This window comes from Zalophus californianus, chromosome 1 (assembly GCF_009762305.2).
Source record: "Zalophus californianus isolate mZalCal1 chromosome 1, mZalCal1.pri.v2, whole genome shotgun sequence".
Lineage (NCBI taxonomy): Eukaryota > Metazoa > Chordata > Mammalia > Carnivora > Otariidae > Zalophus > Zalophus californianus.
Window position 1 is genome coordinate 111286393 of NC_045595.1, and position 18216 is coordinate 111304608.

At 37.5% G+C, this 18216-nt stretch overlaps 1 protein-coding gene across 3 annotated transcripts in view; it reads right to left on the reverse strand.

Moving 5' to 3' along the window:
- The window catches only part of VEPH1 (ventricular zone expressed PH domain containing 1), a 229525-nt gene that overhangs the window by 95759 nt on the left and 115550 nt on the right, over window positions 1–18216 (reverse strand). For 2 of the 3 annotated variants that reach the window (XM_027586347.1, XM_027586348.1), the window contains exons 8-9: window positions 9647–9856; window positions 8420–8817 (exon numbers count right to left, since the gene is read on the reverse strand). In XM_027586347.1, the coding sequence (XP_027442148.1) occupies window positions 8420–8817; window positions 9647–9856 (608 nt within the window). Of the gene's footprint in view, window positions 1–8419; window positions 8818–9646; window positions 9857–18216 lie in introns of those variants that run through there. The other variant, XM_027586349.1, reaches the window with a different exon arrangement.

The window sequence follows — 18216 nt, forward strand, 5'->3', positions numbered from 1 at the left end:
ACTTCTACAATTCAACATCCCAAAAACAATCCAATTAAAAAATGGACAGAAGACATAAATAGACATTTTTCCAAAGAAGACATCCAGATGGCCAACAGACACAGGAAAAGATGCTCAACATCATTTATCATCAGGGAAATGCAAATCAAAACTACAATGAGATATTACCTCACACCTGTCGGAATGGCTAAAATCAAAAACACAGGAAACAACAAATATTGGCAAGAATGTGGAGGAAAAGGAACCCTCTTGCACTGTTGGTGGGGATGCAAACTGGTGCAGCCACTGTGGAAAACAGTATGGAGGTTCCTCAAAACAAGACAGAATTACCCTATGATTCAGCAATGATGCTACTGTGCATTTACTCAAAAAATACAAAAATACTGATTAAAAGGGATAAATGCACCCCTATGACTATAGCAGCATTATTTACAACAGCCAAATTATGGAAAGGGCCCAAGTGTTCATCGATAGATGAATGGATAAAGAAGAAGTGGTATATACATATATATACCACTGGTAAATGGTATATGTATTCCCATATATATATATATATATATATAAAATGGAATACTATTCAGCCATAAAAAGAATGAAATCTTGCCCTTTGCTATGACATGGATAGAGCTACAGAGTATATTGCTAAACAGATTAAGTCAGAGAAAGACAAATACATATGATTCCACTCATGTGGAATTTAAGAAACAAAACACATGAGCAAAGGAAAAAAGAGAGAGAGAGATAAACCAAGAAACAGACTCTTAACTATGGAGAACACACTGTTGGTTACCAGAGGGAAGGTTGTGGGGGAATGGGTGAAATAGGTGATGGGGATTAAGGAATGCACTTGTGATGAGCACTGGTTGATGTATGTAAGTGCTGAATCAGTATGTTGCACACCTGAAACTAATATAACACTGTATGTTAACTATATTGGAATTAAAATAGAAAGAAAGGTAAAAAAATATATAGACCAGTCTGTACAGGCACAATGCATTAATTTGTTAATCATGGTTGGTCATTTGCTGTTTGATAGATATCAATAAATCCAGACAGACAGTGAGACCAGCTTCAAAATTATTGAAGAATCTGGCCGATTTTCTCCCAACACACTATTGTAAATTGGTGAATACAGATATCTGGAGAAAGGACAGGAAATTAACATGAAAGAAAGGTATTTTTTAACTTTACATTAGACATATAAAATTAGCAATTAAGTTGAGGCTGATGAAAAACTTGGCCAAATAACAAACATTTGCATTTTTCCAGCTCTGACATAATACACTTAGAATCAATTAATTTAGAGCATAAAAAACTCTTTAAGTGGACCTTAAAAATGATCCAGCTGAGTGTTTTTCAAGTGTCCTTAAGCTGTGGAATTCTTGGTTTAAATATCTATCAGGAAGGCCACTGTGTAACACCAGTTGCTCTGCTTGTAGGGCAAGGAAAGGAGGAAAGAGGGGATCTGGGGCTCTTTGAAGGGATCCCTGACAGTTTTTAGTGAGCACAGATTAAGAACCCAGGAGCTGGTAATATACTCTTGGAATGAGGGTGAGGAGGTGGCAGTACATGGAGATGAAATACTCTGTTTGAGGAATTGAAACTGCCCAATAACAGAGTTGGGACTGAAGCTCAGTTCTATAAACTCTGGTTCAGCAGGATGCTGGGAATCTGGAATTATCACCCAGCATCTCTTTTATTTAATTTTATTTTAAGTTTAAGTTAAGTTTAATTTTAAGTTAAGCCTATTTTATTTTAAGTTACCAGCATCTCTCTTTATTACTGAAGTCAACCACTCTCGCAAAATTCCAAACTTTACAGAAATGTGTACTTTAAAAATGTGCAAGTTTCACCTTCACCCTCTACTTCCCCTCCACCTCCATCCCCAATTTGATTCTTCAGAGAAAACTAGTGGTGATAGTTTGGTATGTGTTCTTCTAGAACTACCCCCTTCTGTATATACATATATGTAAATCTTTTCTGTCCTGGTTCTTCTTAGCTGGCTCTATATTTTCTTTTATTATAGCACTTAACACTTTCTAACACCCTATTATTTATTTATCATTCTTATTATTTATTGTATGTTTTTCACTACTAGAATTATCTCTGTGAACCCAAGGATATTTGCCTGTTTTGTTCACTGACATTTCTGAAGTTCCTAGAAGGATGCTGACATGAGTAGGCATTCAGAAATATTTGTAGAATTAATGAAGAATGAATATTCAGGATGAGCAGACAGAACAGAAAGGATTTTTAGGGCAGTGAAACTATTCTCTATGATTCTGCAATGGTAGATTGGAATATGGAATATGGAAACAATGGAATATTATTTATGCAAAAAAAGAAATGAGCTATCAAACCACAAAAAGATGTAAAGGAAGCTTAAATGCAAGAAGCCAATCTGAAAAGACTACTTAGAAATCAGGAGGTTTGGGGTGCCTGGGTGGCTCAGTCCGTTAAGCATCAGACTCTTGACTGTGGCTCAGGTCATGATCGCAGGGCCATGAGATCGAGCCCCACGATGAGCCCCATGCAGAGGCCCACGCCAGCTCTGCTTGGGATTCTCTCTCTCTCCCTCTCCCTCTGCAATTCCCCCTCTTGTGCTCTCTTTCTCTCTCTCTCTAAAATATATAAACAAATCTTAAAAAAAAAGAAATTAAGAAGTTTGATATGAGAAACAGAATCATACTCAGAATTTCTGAAATGGCATTATGTTTCCCACATTTGTGGCTTGTTTTAATGGTGACATATTTTAATGGCTATTGGATAATTAATGTGAAGATTTCATATGAAAAATGATGTTTCCCATAAAGCAATTTATTTTTAAAAGTTCACTGAATCTTTTTTTAAAAAAAGAAGAAAATCTTCATTTTATAATTTCTTACTGGTCTCTAATATGGATAGGGCAAAAATGTGAACAGAAGAAACAGGAATTTGGTGTTCTTTTTGTAACTCTTTTTTATTCACTCCAAATGGATCTGCCAACACATGACATGAGACTCTGTCTGCTTTAGACAGACTTATCTACTGTTTGTAAACATATAATTCTATGAAAATAGACTGTAACACAAATAAATACCTTCCAAATTATCAATACCTGAACTCCTGATCGTCAATTATGTAGTTGCCTGTGTTTTTGGAAAAATAACTTTAAAATCTTACTCCATCATCTGAGGGTTTGATGGCTGTTGTGGATCCAACAAGAGAAAATTAATTTTTTTTTTGCCTTTTCCTATGCTATATCAAAACTCTTTACCAGCTGTATAATTTCTTTTCAGTTTCCTTGGCTACCAGCTCTTTATCATCAACAGAGCTCAGAAATACAGATTTGCTCAGTTTTTAAGTGAGATTTGATGATATCCAGGGACCATTTTGTTTCCCTATAGGGCATATACTGCCAGTTTCATAATGGAAACAAATGGAAAAATAACATTCATTCCTGAAGTTTGGTTTGTAGCAAGCTGGGTTGGAATGTACTCTTGTGCTGGTGACCATCCATGGTCCAGGATCATTTCGTACAGCACTGTACGCTTTGGAGTAAAGACAACCCCCAAACAAAAATCAGGGATGATTAATAATAATCTCTGAGTATGAACTGCACTAAAAAAAAGATTAAAAAATGCTAACTACAGATATGAGAACATAATGCCATATCTTTCTACTGTAAAAATAATACATTTAGAAGAATATATTTAAGAATATGAAATTCAAGCAAACTACTTCTGCTCCTAAGCATCTCCCCTCCTCCTTCTTCTTTTAATGTGTCTGCCTTTAGGGCAGGATATGCCAAAATGAACTCCTGTGCATTTTTGCTCCATTATGTATTTGCTTTTACTTCTCTTTTTTATTAACAATGTCTCTTTAAGCCTATCCAAGATGGGCACTATATTAGGAGGACTAGATGACTCATTTGATTTATAGGCAGATAATCACTCCTGGATTTCCATACAAAATGGCCCTCGTGTACATGTGCTCGCCAATTTTACTTTGTACTGTTTCCTAGGTGGATGAATATACTTCTCATTCATAGATATACATCAGATAAGCCAACATGCAGATAATCAGCACACCCTTTTGTTCAATAGCATGGTTAGGGCATTTTTCTTTATCTATTTGAATGTTTAAAGAAAATCAAACTTTTTCTTTTCTTTATTTTTAGAAGTAACTTTTGCAAATATAATTAATGAGAAATAAAGTTATCTGATGTTCTCTAGTGGAACTCTGCAAACAGTTAAGGTGTGTATTTAATGTGTAACATCTTTACCAGTGACCTTGCAGTTGGGGACGAACAAGGGCAATAATCTGATGTTAACTCAATAGAAGAGTTTGGAAGGGATCTTTCCAAAAGGGTTTGTAGGTCTTCTTTTTACTTATTTAAATGTTTTCTAATTAATTGTTTTTATTTAAATGTTTCTCATGGGAAACTGAGGATGACTGGAGCCAGGATATGAGTGGCAGGATAAGGTTAAGGGGAGAACCTGGCCACTATTTTATCTATCTTCTTTTGACTAAAACCCACTCGGGAGAAATGGGAACTGGCAGATAGGTAATCCATGATAAATTCCCAAGCACCAAGAAAAATTCTCTAGAAAAGTTTTCCCTAACTAGTGTTCTTCAAACAGGAGCCCAGTGGACCATATCAATGAAATGAGGCAACAGGGAATTTGTATCTTAACTATTCGCTGTTTTTTCCTCTGAAATCGTGTGGAAAAGCTTGAGGATTTGTGTCTGCTTCCAAATCTTACAATTCTCCTTAAGGAGAAATGATCCTAATCCTACAGCTAAACCAACCTATTTTAAAAAAGGACACTTCCTCCAGAACCACTCAATGAATGAGTGTTGTATCACCCTCCAGATGAGACCAACCAAGGAGAAAGAGGTAAGGCCTGGGTTGGCTTTGCCTCCTTGGTCGTCCCGGCATGGGGTTGGACTTGACTACATGCAAAATTTCAATAAGAAAACTTTATTTGTAATTAATTATGAAACAGCACCTGTTTCTTGATATTTTAAATGAACTTTTATTTTTGTATATTCTTATATCTGTTCAAGTTGAAAAATCACCTCATGTCAGCCTGTTAGAGAAAGGACGACATTACTAGCTTTAAAATTAGCTTTCTGCAAGTTAGGCTTGCTGATATGCTCTACAGATGGGATGTATTTTCACCCAATCAGGGAATACTTCAAAGCAAACCAAAGCCGCATTGATGGGTTCTTGTAAGCTTTTATATCATCCTTTATAGAACACCAGTGATGGGTCAGGTTTTCAAGGATTTATTTCAATAGCATGTGTTTTAGGGTTTTTTTTTTTTTTAACCTCTAATCGTTTTTGTTCACATAAAGGAATTCCAGTGATTCAGATATTTAAAATGCCCTTTAGCTGATGAACTAAATTCCTTCAGTCTTGTACATAAATACAATCAGGCAGTGATGTCAGCCCATCACTCTGAATATGAATACCTAACTTTCCATGGTTGGCTAACCTGCACCCGCACCAGAGGCCTAGAGGCCCAGGAGAGAATTACTGACCTGGGAATAACAGGCTCTTTCATACCCCAAATGACACTGCTGACCCAACCTCAATAAGACCTGCGGTTTGACAATTTTTCCAGACATGATGACAGATTTGTGCTGCTGTATTTATACTCCATTACCTGCCCCCTCTGGGATTAATATCATGTAATAATAACATGGCTGACTGAGGATAAGAATGGTAATTGTGACCTTAATTCACCTAATACTGAATTCTGCTGGACTCTGACTAGTAAGGTTCCTGTTCTTTCAACACAGTTTATTACTAAAGTATTAGGTTGAGCCTGATGAAAGCGACATTTTTGTAAGTCAAAGTAAGGGAGTCAGATATCAGTATTGGTTTTTTCCATACAATTCAAAAGGATACCAAAAGAACTTCCTTAAAGTGTTATTTCATCATTTTCTTATGGTATAGGCATTATGACATCAGTCTAAAATTAGTCCTAACCCATTGTTGTTGTTGTTCTTGTTTCCTGCTGGCTATTTTTCTTTTTAACTCTAAATGTTGTGGAAGTGATTTCTATGCTATGATTTCTATCTTCCCTTTGTTTCTTGATTACTTTGCATAATTCAACAAGAAAGGCCAAATGTGCCTTTTTTTACACCAACACCACAATAACCATAACACAGTTTCTAAGCCTAAATCTTTCTTCAAGAAATTTTTAAGAAAAGAAATGTGATACTGTTGAGCTGAGGGGTCTCATGACAGCAAGCAGAACTGTGTCAGCCAGATGACTGCTGGCCTTCTCCTGAATGGTTAACACAATCTCGGGAAGAATAACAACACGTCCCCTGCAGTCAGCACGAGTCCTTTCTCAGTGGATGTATTTACAGGGAGTCATATAAATCTTCAATCCCTCACACATATCCCTGCACAAGGAATTTTCCAGGAACTTCCAGGAAATTACAAAAATGTGAATAAATTCCAAAATGTCAACTTAAAAAATATATATACTCAGTTCTAGGCCATTCCCGGTAGGAAACATCAAAAGAAAATACCTTTTGATTTTTGTTTGTTTTGAGTAAAGATGATGGATTCATTCAATATTTTGGAAAAAAAAACCCAAGTCACCCTCAAACTCCCAAAATAATTCAAGGCAGTAAGAAATATCATGTGTTTTTGACAACTAGATGCTTTAAGTAACTGCAGGACTTCCACGGGTTTTCACAAGGCTTCAATGCTTTAAGCTAAATAGCACAGCTTCAATGCTTTAAGCTAAACTTAAAAAACAAAACTGTTCTAGCAGATGGAAATATGTCTAACTTTACATTTGCTACAAACTTCCTCCCTTAAGCTGGGAAATTCATTTAACCTCTTTTACATTAAATTCTCCAACCTGTGCATTAAATACATAGAGTATTAATGAAATATGAAATTGTAAAGAATTTGTGTTGAGTTTTATTGATTTTAGTTATTCCCAAATCTTGTTATACTTAATTATCCAAAACTTATATTGAATATGAGCAATATCACTTTTTTTTTGTCACCATTAGAAAAAGAGTTTTAAGAATCCTAATCAATGAATTAATATAAACACCTCTGGAAATGTCAGATTCTACAGACATGCAGACAATATTTGTCATTCCCAAATGCTTGAATCCCCCTTTCCCTTTGTTAGCATGAGAATACATTCTTTTCTCTGCTTTGGAGTGGGAGAAGGGATAGTAAGTAGAGTACAGAAAATGGGACCCTCCTAGTACCATCCACTGAGGGGGATGACAGTCAGTGCATGGGTGAATGTGAATTGGATTCACTATCCTTCCACTGTTTCTTTCTGGAAGATGCGCTGTCTAGCCTGTGAAAAGCTGTCATGTCCAGCAAGAGGGCTAGGACCTTCATCTTGATCTCAAGGGAATAACATGGCTGCTAACTGAGAGAGACTGCAAGAGAAACCTAATTAGCCGACAGTGCCTTCAAAACATCCAAATCTGTTCAACTCACTACCAGAAGGATGAACTTGCCCCGGCACACTTCCATTTTAGTATCTGTGCCTCAAACCTATCCTCTTTTCCAGGAACAGGGCACAAAATTTAAGAAGCATGAGAAAATTTAGTAGTCAAAATACATAATATTTTTAAAAAATCAAAATTAATACAAAAGGTTCATGATGAACAAAAATCAAAATTATAAGTGGAAACATGATCAATATTACCTCTCGCTCCTTTTGCCTCTGCTCCAATATGGCTTGGCAAGACATTTACTTAAAATTTTTTGGCACCTCCTTAAATTGTACACCCGAGGGAAGTCCCAGTTCCTGACATCTTTTTCTTTGTTCTCTGTTTTCTGAGTAGCTCACTCTCACTGGTTCCTGACATATATCACCTCCTGACTGTGATTTCACTCGTTTCTTTCTACAATCTCCAAGAGGCCAGGAATTGTGTCTGTTTGGGTCACAGCTGAATCTCACACAAAGCTGTATTTTTTTTAGCATACTGCCTGGCACACAGTAGCTGCTTCATACATGCTGCTGAATGATTAAGAGAAAAATCTCTTGGAGCTCAATGCTGTGCATGGCTTCCTTGCATGATTATGTGGTTAGAAAAATGTCTCTGACTGGACCTCTACCCCAGAGCCTGCTTTAGGGAACATGGACCCCTTTCAGGAGCTTCCTAAACACTAGGGACAGAGAACCAGGAACAATATATTTTGAGGTTTGAAAAAAATCAGAGTCAGTGAACTTAAGTACACCTAAGTAGATTCAAATAGAAATAAAAAAGATGATTGAACTTATTAGGAGGGAAAAAGCAATTAAAATACTGTGAGGGTGTTTTCAAACGATCTATTTTGCAAAAAAAAAAATCCAGGGTATGGCAATTTTTATGATTTGAGCCTTTTTCCCCCCCAGCAATGACAGAAATTTCTCCAGTTTAGGGTGCTCAGGGCACATACCTTCAATGGTACACTGATCGGGGACCGGAATCTTCTTTCCGATTTCCACAGCGTATGCTTTTACTTTACTGAAGTTTTCCTTTAAGTGCAAGTAGAGTTTATCTTGGTATTCTACAGGACTTGCCGTTGTTTCTGGAGTTTCTTCCTGGCAGTTTGCTTTAACTGTTTCTGGCAAATACGCTGATTCTGTATGTATAATACTTGGGTGTGAAACTGAAGAACTTCCCAGCTGTGATCTGTCAGAGTTTGCCTTAAAGGGCAACTTGTCATTTCCTTGGCTAAGTGGGTCTGTTTCTGAAAGAAAGGTGCTGGCTGGCATTTCTTCACTCTCTACAACTTCCCCATCATCTGAACTCATGCTCTTTGTCAGCGCAGTGTGCAAAGCCAAACTCTTTGACCTGCAATACAAACAAAAAGCCAAGACAGATAAAGAAGCTGAGCTAGCATCCACTGAGAAGGAAAAGGAAGGATAATAACGGTGGGGAAAAATGACTTCCTCTAGAGTGTGAAACCGAAAATTGGTGCTATTAACAGATTTGACAAAAACATAGAGCAGCAACAAGTTATGTAATAAGCCAAACCTTGGAAGATCTAGGCCACCTCCAAAAACAGAGATTTAAAAATCAATTTCATGGCAAAACTAACTGGAAAATAGTAGACTTACATACTTATATTCTTTTTTTTCTACTTTTGCTTCTGCTTTTTCATCAGAAAGCAAGAGAGGCTTTTGACAGTCATTCTCAATATGGTACATCCATAGGGCGCCTGGGTGGCTCTGTCGGTTAAGCATCTGCCTTTGGCTCAGGTCATGATCCCAGGTTCCTGGGATCGAGCCCCACATAGGGCTCCCTGCTCATCGGGGAGCCTGCTTCTCCCTCTGCCTGCTGCTCCCCCTGCTTGCGCTCTCTCTCTCTCTCTAATAAATAAGTAAATAATAAATAATAAATAAATAAAATCTTTAAAATATATATATAGCACATCTATATTTAAAGTATTTTTTTAAAAAAAATAAGCCATAGGTTTGTTTTCCATTTGTATTCTCCTTTTATTATAGAAAGCTTCTTTGGATAATGGAAGCAGGTGAATGCCATTTCATTCATGAAAAGATGGGGCTTTGGATGCTATAGGTGAAAGATATTTAAAAACCACCCCATAACAGTGTGATAACAAAACTAATAGCAAGCATGAAGTGCATACTTTAAAAAGCCAGCCAAGCAAAATTTATACCTGTTAAATCTAATGTCTTTTCTTTCTTCCTTAGAAAATTGGCCCAAACTATATCTTCTGATAGAGCTAGGAGTATTGCTCTCGGCATTTATTTTGTCTTCAAAAGCCTGTATTTTAACTTGTAGCTTTTCATGGTCTTCATTTTCAGTCAATGTGAGCTTGATTTCTTCCAGCTTCTCAGGGATTTCAACCTCAGTGCTTGGTTTCTTCCTAAAGGAATAAAAATCATTGCATTAGATAGTGGTCACATGTACCCTCAAGACAGGGTTACTCTCTATTTAACTGCTTCTTATTCAAAACAGAAAAACTTACCTGATAAATTTTTTATTAGTCATTTAGCAAATGTTTATTGAGTAACTACAATGGACATAGGGTTTTTAATTATTTTTAAGATTTTATTTTTAAGTAATCTCTACACCCAACATGGGGCTTGAACTCATAACCCTAAGATCAAGAGCTGCATGCTCCACCCACTGAGCCAGGTGCCCCCATTTTTTTAAGAAAATTATATCTGTTCTAATTTCTGTCATCTACATCATTTCTGTGGTAGGAAATGTGCTCATTGTAGTCCCCATCACTGGGGTCTCCCATGTACATTTTTCTGGCCTCTCTCTTTTTTTTCTCAAAGATTTTATTGATTTATTTGACACACAGAGAGAGATAGTGAGCGAGAGAGAACAAGCAGGGGGAGTGGCAGGCAGGCAGAGGCAGAAGGTGAAACAGGCTCCCTGCTGAGCAAGGAGCCCGATGCGGGGCTCAATCCCAGGACCCTGGGATCATGACCTGAGCAGAAGGCAGACACTTAACTGACTGAGCCACCCAGGCGTCCTGGCCTATCTCTTCTTTACTGATGCCTGCTATTCCTCTATAAATACCCCTAAAATGATTATAGATTTACTCTATAAAAGACCATTCTAGTCAATGGGTGTATGACCTAAATCTTTGGAGAACATTTCTTTGGAGTTCCTGAGGTCATCCTACTTAGTGTGATGGCCTACAAACGTTATGTGGCCATTTGTAAGCCCTTGCATTATACAATCATCATGAACTGGCAGATGTGTGGCCTGCTAACGGGAGTGGTGTGGGTGGGAGACTTTCTTCATGCAACCACACAGATCCTCTTCAGCTTCCGATTAGCCCTAACAGCACAGATCACTCTACGTAGGATCTGAACCCTTTGCTCAATCTCGCCTGCACTGATACCCACACTCTAGGGCTCTTTGTTGCAGCCAATAGCAAATTGACCTGTGTGCTAAACTTCCTTCTCTTTTTAATTTTTTTTAATTTGAGTATAGTTGACACACATTGTTACGTTAGTTTCAGGTGAACAATGGACATAGATCTTTGAAATTGTTTCTATAGCTTCTTCTGCTAGAAGTTTATAAACATTGGTGTGTGTGTGCAAACTTTACATTAGAAGGAATTGTTGAAGAATTCAGAGAATAAAAAGCAGTTTGTATGGTTATCTACCATATTCTTATCCAGTTCTACAAAAGCAAGGCTTTCACATGAAATTCATACCAGACATTTTTTGGAAAATTGTTAAGAGGCAATTTGTTTGTGCTGAAATTGATAGAACATTTCAAATGGACTGTATAAACTCATGGTTTTCTTGATTTTATGTCAATCAGTGTGATTATTTTATATTACGAAATAAAAAAAATCTTTTTGATTTTTAATATGTTGGAGGGAAGAGATTTTCCATGACTGATATTAATAGTTCCAACTATCTTTTTTATGGAATTTATAAAGCACTGGTGAGTCATTAAAATGACCTCCTTTAAGGCAGGGGTTATATGTACAATAACTTTGGAACCCCTCTAAGGACTAACATAGTGCCTTAGATATAGTTAGAGCCTACAGATAAGCTGCAGAAATAGTTCACTTGATGCTAAGGTGCTAAATGATTACAGAGAAGTAGTGTGTATTTATCTTCCCTTACCTGCCTGAGTCAGCCTAGAGCTACTTTTAATTTTTTTTAAAGATTTTATTCATTTATTTGCCAGAGAGAGAGCATAAGCAGGGGAGTGGCAGGCAGAGGGAGAAGCAGGCTTCCTGCTGAGCAGGGAGCCCAATCCCAGGACCCCAGGATCATGACCTGAGACGAAGGCAGATGCTTAACCAACTGAGCCACCCAGGGGTCCCAAATTTCTATTAATCACTATCAATATAATATAGGGTTATTCTTCTTTATAAATATAAGGGTTAATAATCCCTAAAAATCCATTCATCAAGATGGCTTAATAATTCTGTTGGTTTGTCTGTGTGTATTTACCTGGCCCTCTTTACTATTTTTCCTAGAGGTTGATGAAAAGGGCTTCAAATATACAAAACAGTGGCGTTTTCAAGCATATGGCTATTTTCCCCTAAGGGCCAAGGTAAACGTGGTATAGTACATAGGTGGGAATGAGAAAATACAATTCTGGTTTTTCTAATGGCACTGCTTTTTAGGGAAAACCAACACAAAAGTGCTGGTGATAGTTTTTTCAATTATATTCCACCCATTCTGGGGCCATGTGTGTGGTGGGCACTGGGAGAGGTTGGTTGGCAGGTTTCCTGGCTGGCCCAGAGAGGGGTACTGGCTTTGAGGGAGGGTTCATAGTTTTGGGGCCCTCAGTTTTTAAAATTCCCATTAGTTCAGGCCAGGGACAGATGTAAATGGTGCCACTGGGAAAGCAAGTAGATCATCACTTAAGTAACCAGGATATTGTTTATTGTCTAATAAACTATTACTGAGAAAACTTAAATACATATCTATATAATTTTTATAGGCTTCCTATAGTTTTGCATACATAATGCAAAATTTATTATCTATACCATGCTTCACTGAAATATACGAGTAGATTTCAAGAATCAGTACATGGGAATAAAGGCTAATCACAAACATGTTTCCCTTTATGATACATAAGATACTGGCTACCCACAAACAGATGGGAGGTTTTGACATCTTCCAGCCAGATAATTCTAAAACCTGAACTTTTACTCCCATTACAAATGAAACAAAGATGGTACTATCACTGGATGGTATTTTACAAACCGTGATGATTATCAAGGTTACTTTTAAAAGATCCAATGGGACTTCTGGGGAAGATGGTGAAGTAGGAAGATCCTACACTCACCTTGTCCCAAGGATACAACTAGATAACACCCACATCGATGTAAATAACCCAGAAAATGACCTGAAGATTGGCAGAACAGACTCTCCATAGCTAAATGTAGAGAAAAGGCCACATTGAAGAGGGTAGGAGGGGTAGAGACATGGTGGAGGCTAAATGGACCCATGGGTCTGTCCATGGAGGAAGGGACACCATGGGCGTCAAGAGGAGAAACAAACCATCACAGCAAGTGCCCCAGGCATGGGAAATCCACACAAGTAAGATGAATCCCCATAACATTTGGCTTTGGAAATCACAGGGGACTAATTTCGTGAATTCTTACAATGGGGGCTTAACACCTGGAACTTTAAAAATCAGCAGGCTCCACTCTGGGAGAGCCAGAGGGCAAGAGGAAACAAATTCCTTGCCCTTAAGGGACAGCACAACAAACAGCTCTGTAGAGATACAGCCTAGAAGTAGCAATTTGAAAAACGTTTGGGGTATATGGGAAGATTTATTTACTAATCTCAGAGCATGTGCTGGAGGGACAGACATCCTTAGGAGATTTCCCCAGGAACAAAGGAATTTACAAGCACCATTTCCTTCCCCTGCTCCCCAGCTTAGACACATGGACACCTGTGGGAACCAGCACAGCACAAACACTCTCACCTACTTTGCTGACCATGTGCCCCACCCCTGTGTTCTCCTGTAGACACACCCCCTCTAGTCCTGCTGCAGTTGTCTAAAGCAACTCAAGGTCCATTCCCACAACACTCCTGCATGAAGCATGCTAAAACCACAAGTTCCATCCCCACATTCTCCTGCAGACCTATCCCCAGGGGGCTGTGGGCAGACATCTAGTCTTAATGCAGGCCCTAGCTGCCAATAAACCATCTCAAGGGACAACACAGGGAAAGCACACTGCCGATCAGTTCTAATGCATCTCTGGTAAATTCCTGGTCTGACTCATCTCAAGACCAAGGCAGACCCAAACTGACCCAATAATAACACAGGGACCAAACACTGCCCACAACAGGCAAAGAGAGACAGGGCTGAAAGCAAAAGTGGCTCAGGCAAAATAGTAGAGGGCATTCAACACACATAGGAGATATCCCTGAAGTAACAGATTCTGGTGAACAGGCGACATTGCACTGCAGGGCACTACAGGACCTCTTCTTCATAAGGCCACTACTTTCAAGAGCAGGAAATAAAGCTGAATTTCCTAACACATAGAAAGAGCACAAAGAGGAGCACCTGGGTGGCTCAGTCAATTAAGTGTCCAATCTTGGTTTTGGGCTCAGGTCATGATCTCATAGGTCATGGGATCAAGCCCTATGTTGGGCTCCACACTCAGCTGAGAGTCTGCTTGAAAGATTCTCTCCCTCTGCCCCTCCCCTCTCTCAAATAAAGAAATCTTAAAAAAAAAAAAAAGAAAGAAAGAAAGAAAGCACAAAGAGTTAGACAAAATGAGGAGACACGGGAATATGTTCCCAAGGAAGAACAGGACAAAATCACAGCAAGAGAGCTAAATGAAATAGAGATGAGTAATATGCCTGATAGATAATTGAAAGTCATGCTCATAAGGAAAGAAAAGAGTAGAGGACCTTAGTGAAACCCTTAGCAAAGAGATAGAAAACATAAGAAAGAACCAATCAGAGATGAAGAACTCAATAACTGAAAGTAAAAATACACTAGAGAGAATAAATAGTAAACTAGAAGAAGCAGGAGAACAGATCAGCAACCTGGAGTACAGAGTAATAGAAAGCAATCAAGCGGAAGAGGAGAGAGAAGAAATAATAAGTGAAAAAGACTTAGAACTCTGCAACACCATCAAGCACAGTAACATTTACATTATAGGGCTACCAGAAGGAGAAGAAAGAGAAAAGGGCGGGGAGGAGTCAGAAATTTTATTTGAGGAAATAATAGCTGAAAATTTCCCAATCTGGGGAAGGAAACAGAAATCCAAAACCAGTAGGCACAGAGAACTCCCAACAAAATCAATCCAAGGAGTTCCACACAAAGACACATAGTAATTTAAATGGCAAAAAGTAGTGATAAAGAGAATTTCAAAAGCAGCAAGAGAAAAGAAAACATTACATACAAGGGAGACTCTATAAGGCTAGCAGCTGATTTTCCAGCAGAAACTTGGAAGACTAGAAGAGAGTGGCATAACATATTCAAAGTGCTGAAAAGAAAAAATCTCTAATTGAGAGTACTCTATCCAGCAAAGCTATCATTCAGAATAGAAGGAGAGATAAAGAGTTTCCCAGATAAACAAAAGTAAAAGAAATTCATGACCACTAAATCAGCCTAACAAGAAATGTTAAAGGGGACTCTGAGTGGAAAGAAAAAGACATAAGTAGGAGTGAGGGAGAAGTAAAGCATTTGCAGATGACATGATACTATATATATAAAAATATCTAACAATGCCACCAAAAAAGAAAACATAAAAAACAAAACAAACAAACCCTACCAGAACTAATAAATGAATTTAATAAAGGCAAAGGATACAAAATCAATATACAGAAATCAGTTACATTTCTCTACAACAATAACGAAGTAGAAAAAAGAGAAATTAAGAAAACAATCCCATTTACAATTGCACCAAAACAATAAAATGTGTAGGAATAAACTTAACTAAGGTGAAAGACCTGTACTCTGAAAACTATGAAATATTGATGAAGGAAATTGAAGTTGACAAAAATAAATGGAAAGATATTCCATACTCATGGATTGGAAGAACACATATTGTTAAAATATCCATACTACCCAAAGCAATCTACAGATTTAATGCCATCCTTATCAAAATATCAATAGCATTTTTCAGAGAACTAGAACAAATAATCCTGAAGTTGGTATGGAACCACAAAAGACTTGGAGCAGCCAAAATAATCTTGAAAAAGAACAAAACTGGAGGTATCACAGTCCCAGTTTTCAAGATATACGACAAAGCTGTAGTAATCAAAACAGTATGGTACTGACACAAAAATAGACACTTACATCAAAAGAACAGAATAAAGCCAAGAAGGAAACCCACAATTATATGGTCAATTAATCTTTGACAAAGGAGGTAAGAAGATGCAATAGGAAAGTCTCTTGAACAAACTGGACAGCCACATGCAAAACAATGAAACTGGACCACTTTCTCACATCATACACAATAAACTCAAAATGGATTAAAGACTTAAAATGAGACCTAAAACCATAAAAGCCCTAGAGGAGAGGACAGACAGTATTTTCTCTGATATCTCCCATAGAAAAATTTTTCTAGATGTGTCCCCTGAGGCAAGGGAAACAAAAACAAATATAAAGTATTGGTACTACATCAAATTAAAAAGCTTCTGCACAGCCAAGGAAACAATCAACAAAACTAAAAGGCAACTTGCTGAATGGGGGAAGATATTTGCAAATGACATATCCAGTAAAGGATTAGTATCCCAAATATATAAAGAACTTATACAACTCAACATCAAACAAATAATACAATTAAAAAATGGGCAGAAGACATGAACAGACATTTCTCCAAAGAAGACATCCAGAAGGCCAGCAGACACAAGAAAAGATGCTCAACTTTACTCATTATCAGGGAAATGCAAATCAAAACCACAATGAGATATCACCTCACACCTATCAGTATGGCTAAAATCAATAACCCCAAAACAACAAGTGTTTGACAAAGATGTGGAGGAAAAGGAACGCTTGTGAACAGTTGTAGGAATGCAAACTGGTGCAGCCACTGTGGACAAGTTTGGAGGTTTCTCAAAAAATTAAAAGCAGAACTACCATGTGATCTAGTAATTCCACTACTGGGTATTTACCCAAAGAATAAGAAAACATGGATTCAAAAGTATAAGCACCCCTATGTTTACTGCAGCATTATTTATAATAACCATATTATAGAAAAAGTCCAAGTATCCACCCACAGATGAGTGGACAGAGAAGTGGTGTGTGTATACATATATATATATATACTTATATATATATATATATATAATGTATGTATATATACATATACATATAATAGAATATTACTCAGTTCAAGTTTTTGAACTTTATTTCAGAAATTTCCATAGCTGGGATTATTAAAGCTTAAAAATTTTTTAAGGCGGGGCGCCTGAGTGGCTCAGTTGGTTAAGCAACTGCCTTCGGCTCAGGTCATGATCCTGGAGTCCCCGGATCGAGTCCTGCCTCGGGCTCCCTGCTCGGCAGGGAGTCTGCTTCTCCCTCTGACCCTCCCCCCTCTCATGTGCTCTCTCTCATTCTCTCTGTCTCAAATAAATAAAATCTTTAAAAAAAATTTTTAAGGCATAAAATACACCCAATATGCATTCATCAGATATTGAGCATTATGCAAATTTTAAAATCTGAAAACCTATGACTTGTTAGAAGAAGAATTTCTCACAAATTCACAATTATTTTTTCTTTCTACATAAAGCTCTGGGTTATAACAACAGTTAATAGCATTTTCTTCTAAAAAACTTCAAATTTCATATGATTATAGTAAATCTTCCTGGATAATTTTATTGGATCAGTTTCTGGCTTTTTTAAAATATATATTTTTTTTACTTACAGAGATCTTCATTTTATTTTTTGTACTTTTTATATCAATTTCCCTATTTATATAATAGGGAAGACAACTGTACTTAATTCATAGTGTTGTTGCAAAGATGAAATGACAGATCAGTGTGAAGCACTGTTCCTAACAGATAACACACTGCTCAATAGATGTTAGATTTTATTATTAGTATGATTGTTATTATTAATTGATATTATTATTATTCCTTTAGAAACTTCATTAGCATTGTCTTGTGTTAATATACAGAGAACACATCAGTGGTCTAGACACAGACCAATATTCCATATCCTGGAGGGAACTAATGTTCCCTGGAGAATGCCATGGCATCAGACTTTAGGAGAGGACACTCAGCTCCCTTTCCCTGACCCTGTCTCTAGTTACCAGGTGTTGGCTATGAAGCCATGGCCTGAGTCAGAACCTCTAGTAGCTGGGAGCATACCTTCTTTCATTCTTGGATTGCCTTGTAACATCCCTCGGAGTTACTTTGGGCATGAAAGAAGTTATGGGTTATCCCTACACATCCACTGACCCCAAGGGGGGCAGGTCAAGTAGGTGCCTTTAGGGTAGGGTTGCCTGATAAAATATAGGATACTCAACTAAATTTGAATTTCAGATCAACAACAAATAATTTTTTTAGTATAAGTATACCCCTAGTGGGATAAACAAAAAGTGTGTTATACTATACTAAAATGATTTACTAAAAAATTATTTGTTCTTTATCTGAAATTCAACTAGGTGTCCTGTACCTCTATTTGTTAAATCTGTCTGGGGTAAATCTCTGCTACTCGGTGGGCAGGGACCTATACTGTTCATCTTTGTTCCCTTGTATCTGGCACAGTGCTTGACACACACAAGTACCTGAAGTGTTTGTGGAATAAATGAACTCAGACCACCCTGGT